Raw genomic sequence first — 15,476 nt, forward strand, 5'->3', positions numbered from 1 at the left:
ACCGGGGCACGAACCCGTGTCCCCTGCATCGGCAGGCAGACTCTCAACCACTGCGCCACCAGGGAAGCCCCGCAATTTTTCTTTTAAAAAAACAATCCAAACTCCCAAATGATTAGCTGGCGCTTTTCAATGTATCCACTATGGTGTCCAAGGACACTACTATTAACCACCTCGCCAAAAAAAAAATAATAGTAATGTTGGAGCTCCCCTTAAGATACAAGTGCAGGGCTTCCCTGATGGCGCAGTGGTTGAGAGTCCGCCTGCCAATGAAGGGGACACGGATTCATGCCCCGGGCCAGGAAGATCCCACATGCCGCAGAGCGACTGGGCCCGTGAGCCATGGCCGCTGAGCCTGCGCGTCCGGAGTCTGTGCTCCTCAACGGGAGAGGCCACAACAGTGAGAGGCCCGCGTACTGCAAAAAAAAGTTAAAATAAAAAAAGATACAAGTGCACACTGTTCTGAATATAAAAGATGATAAGTCTTTTGTGAAAATAATCAAAAAGTAATTTGGAGCCAAGTTAATTAAATAAAGTGTTTGAGGGGCTTCCCTGGAGGCGGAGTGGTTAAGAATCCACCTGCCAATGCAGGGGACATGGGTTCAAGCCCTGGTCCGGAGAGATCCCACGTGCCACGGAGCAACTAAGCCCGTGCACCACAACTACTGAGCCTGCGCGCCTAGAGCCCATGCTTCGCAACAAGAGAAGCCACCGCAATGAGAAGCCTGCATGCCACAACGAAGAGCAGCCTCCTCTCGCTGCAACTCTAAAAGCCCGCGCAGCAACCAAGACCCAACACACACAAAAATAAATTAATTAAATAATTTTAAAAAAAAGAATTTAAAAATAACATGTTTGAATAAACAGAGACTGACTAAACCGTGAAACCTCGTTTGGGGTCAAAAGTGACACCAATTCTTCTGCTATTACCTTAAGGCATTTCCAAAAGAATTTCCAAAATATTTACTGTATAAGCTGCAAGACTAAAAGCAGCACACACATAGCCTCCTAAACAGACTATCTTAAAATATAACATTTATTTAGATTGTTTTGGCATTTCAACATCCAGTATCTACCATCTGAATTATCAGTAATAATCCAGGCTGGCTCCCACCTTCCTATTCACTCTTCCAGTTGTCCTTTCTCTACCCATCCAATTTAATAAATTTTCCCAAGTATTCTTCTCTACAGATTCCCTCAGCCCAGCTCAACACTACCTGTCAACATACAAAGCTACATCCACCCACAGCCACCCAAACACAGAGTAGTGTCTCTCACTCGCCTGGCACTCTAAGCCAGAAGCACTGGATACACTATAAATGAAGCACTGACTGCAGCTATGACCTCTAGCACAGCTCAATCAGATGTGCAGGGAGTCTACACAAAAGTAACAAAAGGCTGACTGTACCCCAGGTTTCCTACAGACTTTCCTTTAAGGTGTATAATGGCAATCTCAAAGTGAATATTTTTCATCCCAATCCATAAATTCCTTGAATCAAAGCTAAAGGTGAAAGGATAAAAATATTAGCAGATAAGTAATACTTACATTTTCAAATTCACTTTCTTTGTAAAGGCTACCCTTTGATGGATATAAAGCTCAAAGTAGGTAGTGTTCTAAGGAAAGATTCTAGTTTAAAGGCAGTAATTAATAAGAGCTGACTCTGTCAGGAACTATGGTAAGCACCTCACAAACATTTAATCCTAAAAGCTGAGCAAGATAAATATTATAATCTCCATTTATTGATAAGGAAACTAGGGTTTAGAGAAATAAAATAACTTGACCAAGGTTACAGAGCAAGAAACCAGTAAAAGTTGACATCTGAGTGACTTGATCTCAAAGCCTTGCCTCATTACATGTGTGTGCACACATTCACGTATGTTTTAAATGCTTTCAGAAGATACGTTATGACCAAATGCCCCCATCACATTTTCTGCAGAAACATGGACATGTTTCATTTTCCTTCCAATTGTTAGATCGTTTTTTAGGACTTACACAAGTCAAATTTATGTGTTTCTGCTGTCTAATGAAACTATTTGACAAGTTTTTCACATGTATTAGAAAACAGGGTATATGTGGAAAGCAAAAAGTTATATGCTGCCTATTCATATTTTAAGGAATTTTGTAAATTAAAAACAAAACTTTAAAATTTTCCATGAGAAAATATTTAAATTTTCTTAGTGTAGACAATAGGGAAAAAAGGTACATAATTACACACACTGAGAAACCATAGCAAAAATACAAGTTGTACCAAGCAATGAAAAATGCTATCTAGGGCTTCCCTGGTGATGCAGTGGTTAAGAATCCGCCTGCCAATGCAGGGGACACAGGTTCAATCCCTCGTCTGGGAAGATCCCACATGCCGTGGAGCAACTAAGCCCGTGCACCACAACTACTGGGCCTGCGCTCTAGAGCCCACGAGCCACAACTACTGAGCCCACGTGCTACAACTACTGAAGCCCACACGCCTAGAGCCTGTGCTCCACAACAAGAGAAGCCACCACAATGAGAAGCCCGAGCACCACAATGAAGAGCAGCCCCTGCTCGCTGCAACTAGAGAAAGCCTGCGCACAGCAACGAAGACCCAATGCAGCCAAAAAAAAAATACTATCTAAATTGAAAGAAATCAGAATTAAAGTTATGACTAAAAAAGCTTCTTAAATATTTAATAGAAACCAATGTGAATTTCAGATTTTGTCACATTCAGATTTGACCAAGTACTGAACTTCTCTCTCACTAGCATCTTTTTTATTAATAACTAAAAATGCAATTCAATTAAAATAAGTAACAACCTTGGTTATTCAATTTAATAAACTCCTGGCTTCCATGCAAAAATCTGAACAAGCACACACAGCTTCTTAATGAATAATGATGAACTTGAATTCACAATGTAAAATATAGCTTTTAAGAAAAAAATGGGAGAAGGCTGCTCATTAATTAGTGATCAATCCCCTTGGAAATGTTTTCTCATCATATGTAAGTAAAAACTATTTTACTCAAAACACCTCAAAAAGGGGCTTCCCTGGTGGCGCAGTGGTTGAGAGTCCGCCTGCAGATGCAGGGGATGCGGGTTCGTGCCCTGGTCCAGGAAGATCCCGCATGCCACGGAGCGGCTGGGCCTGTGAGCCATGGCCACTGGGCCTGCGTGTCCGGAGCCTGTGCTCCGCAACGGGAGAGGCCACAACAGTGAGAGGCCCGCGTACCGCAAAAAAGAAAAAAAAAAACCTCAAAATATTTCCAGTTATTATCTCAGTTATCTTTATAACATATCTTTTAAAATGATATGGCTACCATTAGTTCCATTTTTCGTTGCTTAATTATCTGAACTCTAGGACTACCTTACTGATATAAAATTCTGCTTCTCCCAGAATTTAAGTAAAAGCAATGTGCCATTCTTCAAGAAAATCACCTAAATGTTTTCACACATTCTTATATTCATATTTTGCTTGAGCACCCTAGCAATAAATTTTGACTAGTCATATCATTAAAGCCACCCACTCTCCTTTATACAACACATGACAGTTTGCTCCCTAAATGAAATATCGAGATTAAGAAACGTACCAAGTTTCCAGCGGGTACTCCAAAATCAGCCAGGTAGAGAAGGGAAATGAAGAATCCCTGAAAGCAGCCAGCTCTAGATAATGCCTCCCCCATCTTAATATTGAATATTTTGTACTAAAAATTTTGCTGGCAAAAATCATAACCAACACCTCAGTGATGAGAATTAATAAGTATCAACAGAGTCAGAGGGGACAGTCCTGGATGAGTTACCTCTTTGCAGTCTTTTACAATTGGCTGTATCACACTGAGGTCCTGATGACTGCCACTCATAGCACTGCTTGTACTTTTATTTCTTGTATGCCCCTTTTTAAAATGTGTCTTTCCACCTGGCAAAGGCTCTTGTGTAGGTGATGTTGGAGAACTGGACAATACAAGTGTCTTCAATGCAGCTACTTCAGCTTGAAGTACATCAATCTTGAAAAGAAATCAACACAGTCACATACACTGAATATGTTTTATGACAGATGCAGCTAAATGTTAGCAATTTGGTTACTTTCAAAGATGAAATATAAGTTTAATCTGTATTTCCTATGGACTAATAAAAGGAAAGTAAAACCAAATTTTTTTTTTTAAACCAAGTTTTTTGATGTTTCCATACAGTCTGGATTCAGCTGCTATTCACATCAGATGAAATTTTTTAAATTATCAAAATGTCTAACATTTCACTTATGTGAATTTTCAAAATCTTCAAAATATATTAAAAAATAGCTTATGATTAGTTGCTGTTCGTTCCTAAAATAGTAAAATCTAATAACATTTCAGTTGGCTTTTTTTAAGTGAATTAAGAAAATAAATAATAACTTTAAAATGTGATTATGTAATCCTTTTGATAATACATGTGATTCACAAGGCTTTAAATCATTTGCTTCTAATATAAATGGACACCAAACATTCATTATTAATTATATATATGTAGTAGCTATTTTCTTCTTTATAGTTTCCTGTAGTTTTAAAAATCTTCTAAAGTAAGCACTGCTTTTATAATCAGAACAAATCCAATAAATGTTAAGGTATTTTTAAAATAGTAATCACTAATTTCTTTACATCTTATAGTATTAAAAGCAGCAGCAACTTACTTTTCCTTGTGCTTCTTTTAGCTGTTTTTCTGCTGTTGCCTGCTTGACATTTGCTTCTCTCACCATCTTATGAGCTTCCTGAAAAAGTTAACATCTCAAATTTTGGAAACAAAGTATCTAGCATTTGTTTTCAAAAATCTTTCAACATGTGTCTATGATTGAGGCAAAGATACACTAACAAAATTTTGCCTAAAATTAAGTATCCAGCGTAAACTGCTGAAATAGCAGTTGTCATCAGCCAGACCAACTATTAGGAATAAGGAATAGGTACCTTATTTTAGTATCTATTACCACTGAGGCAGCCAAGTTGAGTTTGATCATTCTGATCAATCCCTGTGTAAGGACTGCAAATGTGATGAAGGAAAACACATAACCCACATGTCAAATCCAACTTCTTTGCAGTTAGGTTTTTATAATTTGGTATATACACACACACAGACACACACACACACAATTCATTCATATTACTACCCACAGCAAAGGCATACAGAAGGGACAAGTAAAAATATTAACACATCAATAATGTTGCAGTTTATAGGAATAACAGTTGAGAAACCTTAGAGCTTCCAATAAAAGTATCCACAAAATGATATTAAATGACAATTTTGTGCAGAGCAATCTAAAAAGGCAAATCAGAGTTAACCCTTTAATAAGATCTTAACTTTTTAGTACCACAAATATGAAACTCTAGGTATTTAATTCCCCTTTATTCATATATCACTTATTCATCAAACACTTAGTCATGACACCTCTTCATGAGGTACTGTTCCAGGTGCTGATAATACACTGGGAAAAGAGACAAGGTCCCTGCTCTTAAGGAGCTTACATTCTGATTACATTCTAATAATCAAATAAAATATCTGAGTACAAATTCTGGATTTTATTCTAAATCCACTATGAAGCCTTATGGTTTTTTAAGGAAGAGAGTGACATGATCTTACTTGTACTTTAAAAAGCTTACTCTCCTGTATGGAATAATCCCTATAAAGAATAAGAATAGACTGGAACAGTATACAGGTGCTCAAGATAATCCCCCAAGATTTAAGAACATGTATTTTAGAACTTCAGTTTACAGTTCATGAGAAGGAAGGACGTGAGGGAAGGAGGAAGGAAGGAAGGAAATCAGCTTCAAAGACATTTAATCGTTTGACAACAGAAACCCTCACTAGGTCTGTTGACTGTTCAGGGGAGAGTAAAAGTTCTCCACACCAGAATTCCACGGTGGCACTCCCATTTGTCCATTTGCTCTTAGAGTACTGTAATGAACTGCAGCTTGTATGTGGCCCATGAATGTGAGTTTACAGATTATATTATTTTAGATAAGAGAAGCTTTACTATCAATGCTTTATAATGAGATTAACTGTGAGAATATGCCATGCACAATTATGCTGGTTATCTTGTGTCAAAGTCTGTAAGAGCTATCAAATTTAATAATGAGGTAAGCATTTTTCTTTTAAAAATAACAAATGTTTCAGCTGTGCTAGATTTTTCTGTGATGTCGCTGTCAATAAAACACTACTTGACAGGTAGTTTCAAAATAATAAACATATCTATCTGACCCACCAAGGTAAGTGATATTTAAACTATGAATGCAGAAGTAACTCATGCTAAGGAGAGAATATTTGTTTAAATGTTTGGAAATGGACTCTGGTTTCATAAATAGCGGACTATGCAACTTGAAACAAACTTCCTACAGAGAACAATTTTTAAAAGTGGGACATTTTTTAAAAATGTGTTTGAAGACATTAGAGAGCTAACAAAAGAGTGAAGAATCAGGGGACCAAGATCCAGGAGAACAGGTAAATCCAGGAAAGTGAGCTGGGATTTGGGGTGACTTGTCCCCTAGAGATATAAGGGATACATTGAAAAGGTATAACATACATGTTATTGGAGTCCAAAAAGGAAAGAGAAAAGAGCTAGAATGAGGCAGGAGCAGTATCTAAAATGATAATTCATAGGTTTTAGCAAATTGACAAAAGACATCAAAGGATATATTCAAAAAAGTTTGAAAACTTTTCTATCACTCTCATTCTGAAACTGAAAAATGATGTAAGTATCATCTATATGAGAAGTCAGCGAACTTTCTAGAAAGGCCAGATAGTAAGTAGTTTGAGCTTTGTAAGCCATATGGTCTCTATTGTAACTACTCAACTCTGCTGCTGCAGTGTGAAAGCAGCCATAGACAGTAAAACAATGAGTGTGGCCATTCCAATAAAAATTCATGGGCACTGAAATATGAGCTTCATATAGTTTTCATATGTCACAAAATATTCCTCTTTTGATTTTTTTTTCCCCCACCTCTTACCATTTGGAAATGTAAAAACCAATCTTGTCTCATTAGGCTGTACGAAAGTATATATAGGCCAGTTTTGCCCTGCAGGCTGCAGACCTCTGATCTATACAAATATTCATGTCTGTATACTTACAAACTTTAAAAACAGAATTTTTTTCCTATCTGGTTAGCAGTGATTCAAATGAAGGGGATTTTCTTCTCTTTTTTACAAAAAGTGTTTATTCAACATCTTCTGATTAATTTGCAAAAACAATTTGTTGGTATTAGAGAAGACAAAAATTCACTAGAGAATGTTCTGGAAAAGCCTTCACATAACTGGCAATGGGACTGAAAATTCAGTATAATGACTTATTACAGGAAAAGAAGTACTTGTTCCTTTTGGATCAGTATATCTGTGAGTCAGCAGCAGCATTACATCTAAATTTTAAAAATGGAATTTAGACCAGACCTTCATCTGGATCATAAATTTAGAATAAGATTTCAAAAACAAGGTAACATATTCAATCACACTGCTTTCACTAAATAAATATACACACACACAATATGTTTTAGTGAGAATAAAATACTTTTGTACTATTATTAAAAATTTAAGCATTTTTATTATCTCACTCTTTTTAAAACTTTTGTTTTATACTGTAACATATTATATGTGTGTTAGTGTATGTGCATAATTTGTAAGTAAGTACATATGCTCTTAGAACAGTGTCTAGTACATAGGAAACTTTCAATAAATAGTAGGTATCTTTATCATAATGAAGGTCCATGCTCAAATTTGTCTCTGTGGCTTGAGACAAATGAAGTTCCATTTATGACTTTCATAGCACTTAAAGCAAGATCAAGGTCATGAATCTGAGTCCCAACTTTGCTCCTTACTCTAATTATGCCTCATTTTCTTCACAGACAAAATAACAATTTATACTATATGTGCCATATGGCATTGTTGAGAGAAAACTAAGCATATCATAGACATTTATTAAAACTGGCTGAAAAAATATAAAAACATCTTAAGACTACATATCTTTTTTTTCCATGTTAAATGTAGACTACTTTGTAAAGCATTCTTTCAACCAACTTCATTTTATATCTTACATTATCTCAAAATCTAAAATACTAGAAGAAAAAAATATATATATACATATATACACACACATATATAAAATTTTAGAGTCCTGTATTTGATACATTTAAGACTCAAGTTTGCTAAATACAAAGTATAATTATATTCAAGATTATTCATCATTCATAATAAATTCCTAATCTGAGTTTACAAGTTTACCAAAATTGTACAAATTGAGTTTATTCAGAAAAATCTTTAATTCTTAAAAAAACTACAGACACATATACATAAAATGTAGGCAAAAAACATCTTTTCATAAGACAATGGTAAACTGAAATCATGAAGGCACAACTGAGACCACAGAAAAATGTTTTGCCCTTTTTTTCTAAATTCGTATTGGTTTGAATACAACTTTCTTCATTACTGAAATCATCTTTAATCAGTGTAGTTTCTTTCCCAGAAAGTATACACAGTTAAGGCTATTAGCCATTGTTAGGTTGGGGATAAGTTAGGGATCCCAAAACTATGTTTTTTAGATAACTTTTTCATTCACTGCATGAACCGCATTTCTGGTACTTCACATCCTACTATAGAGAGGGAAGAGTTTGTTTGTTCTCCCCCTACTTCATCTAACAAAATGCACATGTAAGTGCAGATGGATGGAAATAAGCAGGGTTAAAATTAAGGGCAGGCAGATAGGAAATCAAAATTAACATAAGTAGCATAATATATTTGTTTGCTTATCTACTATCCATATATTTATAAACATTTCTTCTAACCAGACATTGCTGGAAGAAAAGTCTTGTTTCCGAGTCCTTCTACATATAAAAATGTAACAAGTTACACAGCTCCTGTTTCAGATCTTTAACTTCCCACTACCTCTATGCTTAAATTTATCTTCCTCTCATCTCTGATAACTAGCGAACTAAACAAGAAAATAAGTTAGTTTTTAAACGTCCATGAAAGCAAATGACACCCAAAAAGACAGGGGAGAGGGCAAAGGGTTGTGGAGCAGAGGGGGCACGGAAAGCCCACATGTTTGAAAATATCTTCTGCAATATTACTTGTAATGATAGAAACTGTGGAATGTACACTTGATAGATTATGATTATCATTACATTCACTATGTAGTAACATGAAAAGATGTTATTTAAAGTACAAAATATATTAGGATTACAACTAGGTAAGCAAATACATACAGCTAAAACTAAAAAAGATTCTGCATATACAAAAATAACAAAAGGTAAAGAAATTTTTCCTCCAAAATTTTTTTTTTTTTTTTTTTTTTTTTTTTTTTTGCGGTACGCGGGCCTCTCACTGTTGTGGCCTCTCCCCTTACGGAGCACAGGCTCCAGACGCGCAGGCCCAGCGGCCATGGCTCACGGGCCCAGCCGCTCCGCAGCATGTGGGATTTTCCCGGACCGGGGCACGAACCCGTGTCCCCTGCATCGGCAGGCAGCAAAATCTTTTTTTACATTAAAATTTTTAAGAACAAATTTTTAGGGAAAAAAAGAAAATATTGGTAAAGTGATAATGACACTAGTCATTCTAGTAACACATCAATGTTTTTAATAAGGAACTTCTGAAGGCTAAAGGTCTTATACCCTAAAGGTAGTGGTTCTTAACCAAGAATAATACCCTCTCCCCATCCTCCACAAGGATATTTAAAAGCTGTCAAAATGATGAGGGAGTATTACTAGAATTGGGGTTAAGTGTGATGGTTAACTTTGTGTGTCCAACTTGACTGGGCCACAGGTGTCCACATACTTTAGTCAAACATTCTGGATGTTTCTGTGAAGATGCTTCTGGATGAGACTAACATCTGAATTGGTAAACTGAGTAAAGCAGACTGCCCTCCATAATGTGGGTGAGGCTCATCCAATCAGCTGAAGGCCTGTTAGAACAAAAAGGCTCATCCCCAAAGAGTAAGAGAATTCTTCCTGCCTTCAGACTCAAATTGAAACATTAGCTCTTCTTTGGTCTCAAGTCTGTCAGCCTTTGGACTAGAAACTAGAACTACACAATTAGCTCTCCTGGTTCTCTGGCCTTTGGACTCAAGACTGGAACTACACCATCATCTCTCCTGGGTCTCCAGCCTACCAACTCATCCTCCAGATTTTGGCACTTGCCAACCTCCATAACTGCATGAGTCAATTCCTTACATAAGTCTCTTTCTACATACATGTAAGTGTATATATGTATATACACACATCCTATTGGTTCTGTTTCTTGGAAAACCCTAATACACCAAGGATTCTAAATGTCCAACAAAGTCAATGGCCCCCCCACTGAGAAACACTGCTTGAACTGGGTAGGAATTTTGATCCTGTGGCAGGCTGGAAATAAAGATGTGTGCCTTCTAACTTTCCTCAAATCATCCCCTATCAGAAGACTACCTCAAGGGTTTGCCATCTTTGTTACGGAATCATATAAAGATACTCTAAAGCAGACCCTAAATAGTTGGTAAAATCAAAATTAAAATTTATCTCCTTTCTTTCCACATACACATTTTTAAACCACCTGATTCTGGTAACCCACAGTGTTTTTTTCTTTTCATATCATTTTAAGTTGTAGACTTTACATTTCTTAAAGATTTTATCTTTTTAGAGGATTTATAAATATGCATGAAGCTAAGCATATCTTTTTCAAGATTCCCTCATAAAACAAATCTATCAATATATAAAAACCATGACGTTGCTCTTGGCCAAGATGTAAACAGACCAACCTCAAATAGACTAGCTGTGAGTTCCTCCAATTCCTGTCCAAGTTGATCTCGTACTTTAGAAAGCCTCTCACACTCTTCATCTTTTAACTTCAGTTCCTATGAGAAATTGATCATTTTATTTTTTTATTTCCAAAGTTTGAAGTTAGATTCAGCAGACTATACAATTTTTACTAATAAAATTACAAAATATTAATACTGCCCCCACCTACAACATTCACACTGAAAGTGTTTATTTAGCACTTGCTATGTGTAAACAATCAGGCAAGTCTAAAATTACAAATAATTCTAACTCACATATTAAATTTTCATGTTTTTTCATAAAATATCCAAAGATTAAGTATAATTATTCATTACATGTGAAAATAATTAAATAACTTCATTCTTTTTTCCTTAACTTTTCTCTGAACATATTTATTTCTATCAACCAAGGAATTTCTTCAATTATGCTGATTCATTTCAATAAATGTTCAGTGAAGTTTTTTCATGTTTACTTTAAAAATTGTTTACCTATAATTCCATGTACCATACTGCAATTAGTCTAAAATTTCCATTAGGAGACTATACCCATTTAACACTGCAACCAGAGGCAAACAATGTATATTACATTTAAAATTAAGAAGAATATTGACAAAAATCCTACATTTATACGTGACTCCTCAGTAGGTCATAAATAGATGCTAAAAATTCCTTTATTAAGATGTTAAATACGCAATTTTATGTTACCCTAAATTTATCTTTCAAACTTAGAGATTAAAAAAAAATCCAAACTCTCTATATATCAGCCACAAATACAGTTATTCTGTAACTGTGGTGGCAGCATAGTTTTTCAATCCCCTGACAATTCCTGACAACCAAATATTCCAACTGGGATATCAGAAGAACCAAATGACTACATCTTCAACAAAACTAGGTAAAAGAAAATCCCAACGTATCTTAGACCATGAAAAATGTGGCTACACTGCCCAGACCACAGGATCAGTCACTGTGTGGAAGGGAGCAGCAGGAAGTGAAAGGGACTACAGAGATACTGTATAAAGCCTCAGAACCCAAAAATCATTACAAATGCCCCAAAAGCAAAGGACTATACCCTTGGTAAAAACTGGAAGAAAAAAATGTGAGAACAAATGGAGAAAAAGGGAAGGGTTTTCACAGGCTCCAAGTTAGAGATGAGTGCAAAAATCATATGCAGTACAGAGGCAGCTAACAGTACAGTGAAGCTCTAAACACTCAGGAATCTCAAAGCATCCAGCAAAGAGACCTTTCCAGAAGGACAGAGCCCCACCATAAGGGGAGAACTCTTGGAATATAAAACCAAATTGCAGGATGGGAATAATGGAGATAGCAAGAGAGAAGGTTCAGATATTAAAGGAGGAAGAAGTGGCAAGGTTCCAAAGGAAACCGATCACTGGAAGTATTATTAGGAAAAAAAATATCTTAGGATGTAATGCTAAGCACTGAGACACTAGGCTGATGGAGAAAACCTTTCACTTTCATGGGTTTTCTTGTTATTAATTAGTGCCTTTTCTTTTCAGCTTTAAAGAAGTCCTTTTACATTTCTTGTAAGGCTGGTATAATGGTGAACTCCTTTAGCTTTTACTTGTCTGGAAACCTGTTGATCTCTCCTTCAATGGTGAATGATAATCTTGCTGGGTAGATTATTCTTGGCTGAAAGTTTTTTCCTTTCAGCACTTTGAATGTATCATGCCAGTCCCTTCTGGCCTGCAAAGTTTCTGCTGAAAAATCTGCTGATAAGTCTTTTGGGAGTTCCCTTGTATGTAACAAGCTGGTTTTCACTTGCTGATTTTGATACTCTCTTTAACTTTGGACATTTTGATTATAATATGTCTTGGTGTTTCTTTGAGTTCTTTTCTGGAACGCTCTGTGTTTCCTGGACCTGGATACCTGTTTCCTTCCCCAGGTTGAGGAAGTTTTCAGCCATTATTTCTTCAAAAAGTTCTCTGCCCCCTCCTGTCTCCCTTCTCCTCTGGGACCCCTATAAAGTGAATGTTGTTCCACTTGATAGTGTTCCACAGGCCCCTTAAGCTACCTTCACTTTTTTTCATTCTTTTTTCTTTTTGCTGCTCTATTTGGCTGAGTTCTACTGCCCTGTCTTCCAGATCACTGATGCTTTCTTCTTCTTCATCATCTATCCTCCTGTTGAACCCCTCTAGTGTATTTTTCAGTTCTATTATTAGATTCTTTGGTTCTGTGACCTGTGTTTGGTACTTTCTTATATTTTCTATCTCTCTGTTGAAGTTCCCACTATGTTCATCCATTCTTCTCCCAGGTTTGGTAAGACCACTATTTTGAACTCTTTATCAGGTAAATTACTTTTGTTTCATTAAGGTTATTTTCTGTGGTTTTACCTTGTTCTTTCATTTGGAATATATTTCTCTGTTTCCTAATTTTGACTCTCTGTGTTTGTTTTCATGTATTATGCAAAATAGCTCCCTTTCCCAGTCTTGGAGGAGTGGCCTCATTTAAAAAATGAACTTGGGCTTCCCTGGTGGCACAGTGGTTGAGAGTCCGCCTGCCGATGCAGGGGACACGGGTTCGTGCCCTGGTCCGGGAGGATCCCACATGCTGCAGAGCGGCTGGGCCCGTGGGCCATGGCCGCTAAGCCTGCGTGCCCAGAGCCTGTGCTCCACAACGGGAGAGGCCACAACAGTGAGAGGCCCGCATACCGCAAAAATAAATAAATAAATAAAAAATGAACTTTATTGTTCAAGTCCTAGCTCTTGGTTGCCTCTTGAACCTTTGTGACTATCTAGGCAGCCTGATTTATACTTGACAGGTCCCAATTGTGAGGGTTTGCCAAGACCTGTCAGTGTTCCAAAGGGCGGGACCTTAATCAGCATCTAGTTTCAAGTTGATGAGAAGCCAGACCCTTAGGCAGCAGCTTTTAAAGTAGGAAAATATATACAGTCCCACAGGACCACAATTGAAAACCTCGCCAGCCTCCAGACCAGGTGATCTTGAAGTGTTCCCTTGGCAACAGTTGCAAAAATCAGGGCTCCAGACAAGTGCTCAAGCTCCTTTCTGGGAGGTACCTGCGAGCTGTAGCAAGGCCAAGGGAGACAGCAAAGATGGCATCCCCTGGCTTACATTCCCTGAGAACATGCCATGCCCTTCAGAACAGGCTGAAGCTCCAGGACAAGTAAATAGGATTTTTCACAGGAAGACTGGGAGTGTGTTTCAGTCAGCTATCTATGCCATACCCTGGGGATGGTAGTCTGCCAAGAACTGTCTCTCCAACTGTTTCAGTCTCGTGGAGCCCCAAAAACACAAGCCCCCCTCTGGCCTCTAGAGCCAGGCATTCAAGGCTCTGTGTGGACTGTGTGCACCCACTGGCTTTAGCAGGGCTGCAGGAGAGCAAGGGGGTGGCGTGTGCCCACTGGCTTTCCTGAGGCTGTGGGAGAGCACAGGGATGGAGAACACAAGCAAGGTAGTGTGAGAGTGCAAAAATGGCACCTGCCAGTGCTTGCAAGATAGAGAATGCAAAAACAGAGCCTGCCAGCACTTCCATCCCCAGAGAGAGTCCCAATAAGCCCCTCCCGCTCTGGCAGATGCTTTAAGATTAGCAGATGAATCTCCTCACTTATGGTCTAGGCACTTTTCAAACTGCTGCTTTTGTGCTGGGTCCCAGGGTAAGAGAGTCTGCATGTGAGCCTTTAAGAGTGAAATCTCAGTTCCCTACAGCCTTTGGGTCTCCTGGACATAAGCCCCATTGGTTTTCAAAGCCAAACATTTTGGGGGCTCATCTGTCCAGTGCAGGTCCCAAGGTGCCTGATGTGGGGCACAAACCCCTTGCTTCTCAGGGAGAAGCTCTGTGTTTGTGAGATCCCTCCTGACTGTGGGTCAGCTGCACCAGGGGTGGGATTCCTGGTGAGACTGCATGTCTGCCTCTCCTACACGTCTCTATGTGGCCTTTTTATCCTTTGTGTGGAGAAGCTGTTCAACTAGTTCTTTTTCAGAGCGAATTATTCCATATGTGGCTGTAGATCTGGTGTGTCCATGGGAGGAGGTGGGTTCAGGATCTTCCAACACCATCATCTTGAACCACCTTCTCAAGAAAACCTTGAACAAGGCTTACCTCTGAGAGACAGAAGTGGCTACACAGATACACCACCAACAACAGAAGGGAAAGCCCTGGAACATGAGACTGAGAGAGCTATCCTGGTTTATCCTACTCCTTCACAGGAATCTCTTCCTAATAATCCTGGGAAATCCAATTCATTTAAACATGAAAAACAAACAAACAGAAGATATGTGAAGTTACCATAATAAAAAAGTTAAACATAAAGCCAAGTCAACTACTGATACAAGGGAAAGAAAATCAGATAGGTATCAAATTTCAACAGCATTTTATGCTAGAAAACAATGGAATCACATTTTTACGATACTCAAGGGAAAAAACTGTGAGTTGAGGATTTTATATCCAGCCAAAGTATCCTTCAAATGTCAGACCAGAGACAGAAAATTATAAAACTGTAAAACTTTAGAAAATATATCCCCCATGAGCTTGGCTGAGTTATGAAGCAGCAAATGAGTTTCACGTAACCAAGAAAAAAACTGGAAAAAAAAAAAAAAACTGGAGAAGCTTTAACATTAAGAACTGGGGGTGAGAAGCAAATTTATTTAACTGTAGAATTACAACTAGAAGACGAGAATACACAAGAATGAAAAGACAAGCCACAGACTGGGAGAAAATATTTGCAGAAGACATCTGATAAAGGACTGTTAACCAAAATACACAAAGAATTCTTAGT

At 37.8% G+C, this 15,476-nt stretch overlaps 1 protein-coding gene across 5 annotated transcripts in view; it reads right to left on the reverse strand.

Moving 5' to 3' along the window:
* RAB3IP (RAB3A interacting protein) overlaps positions 1-15,476 on the reverse strand; it is a 168,826-nt gene that overhangs the window by 11,401 nt on the left and 141,949 nt on the right. For 4 of the 5 annotated variants that reach the window (XM_032645059.1, XM_032645060.1, XM_032645062.1 and 1 more), the window contains 3 exons: positions 10,708-10,803; positions 4,633-4,710; positions 3,767-3,970 (listed from right to left, as the gene is read on the reverse strand). In XM_032645059.1, coding sequence (XP_032500950.1) covers positions 3,767-3,970; positions 4,633-4,710; positions 10,708-10,803 — 378 coding nt within the window. Of the gene's footprint in view, positions 1-3,766; positions 3,971-4,632; positions 4,711-10,707; positions 10,804-15,476 lie in introns of those variants that run through there. The other variant, XM_032645063.1, reaches the window with a different exon arrangement.

The sequence above is a fragment of the Phocoena sinus genome, chromosome 10 (assembly GCF_008692025.1).
Source record: "Phocoena sinus isolate mPhoSin1 chromosome 10, mPhoSin1.pri, whole genome shotgun sequence".
NCBI classification, from domain to species: domain Eukaryota; kingdom Metazoa; phylum Chordata; class Mammalia; order Artiodactyla; family Phocoenidae; genus Phocoena; species Phocoena sinus.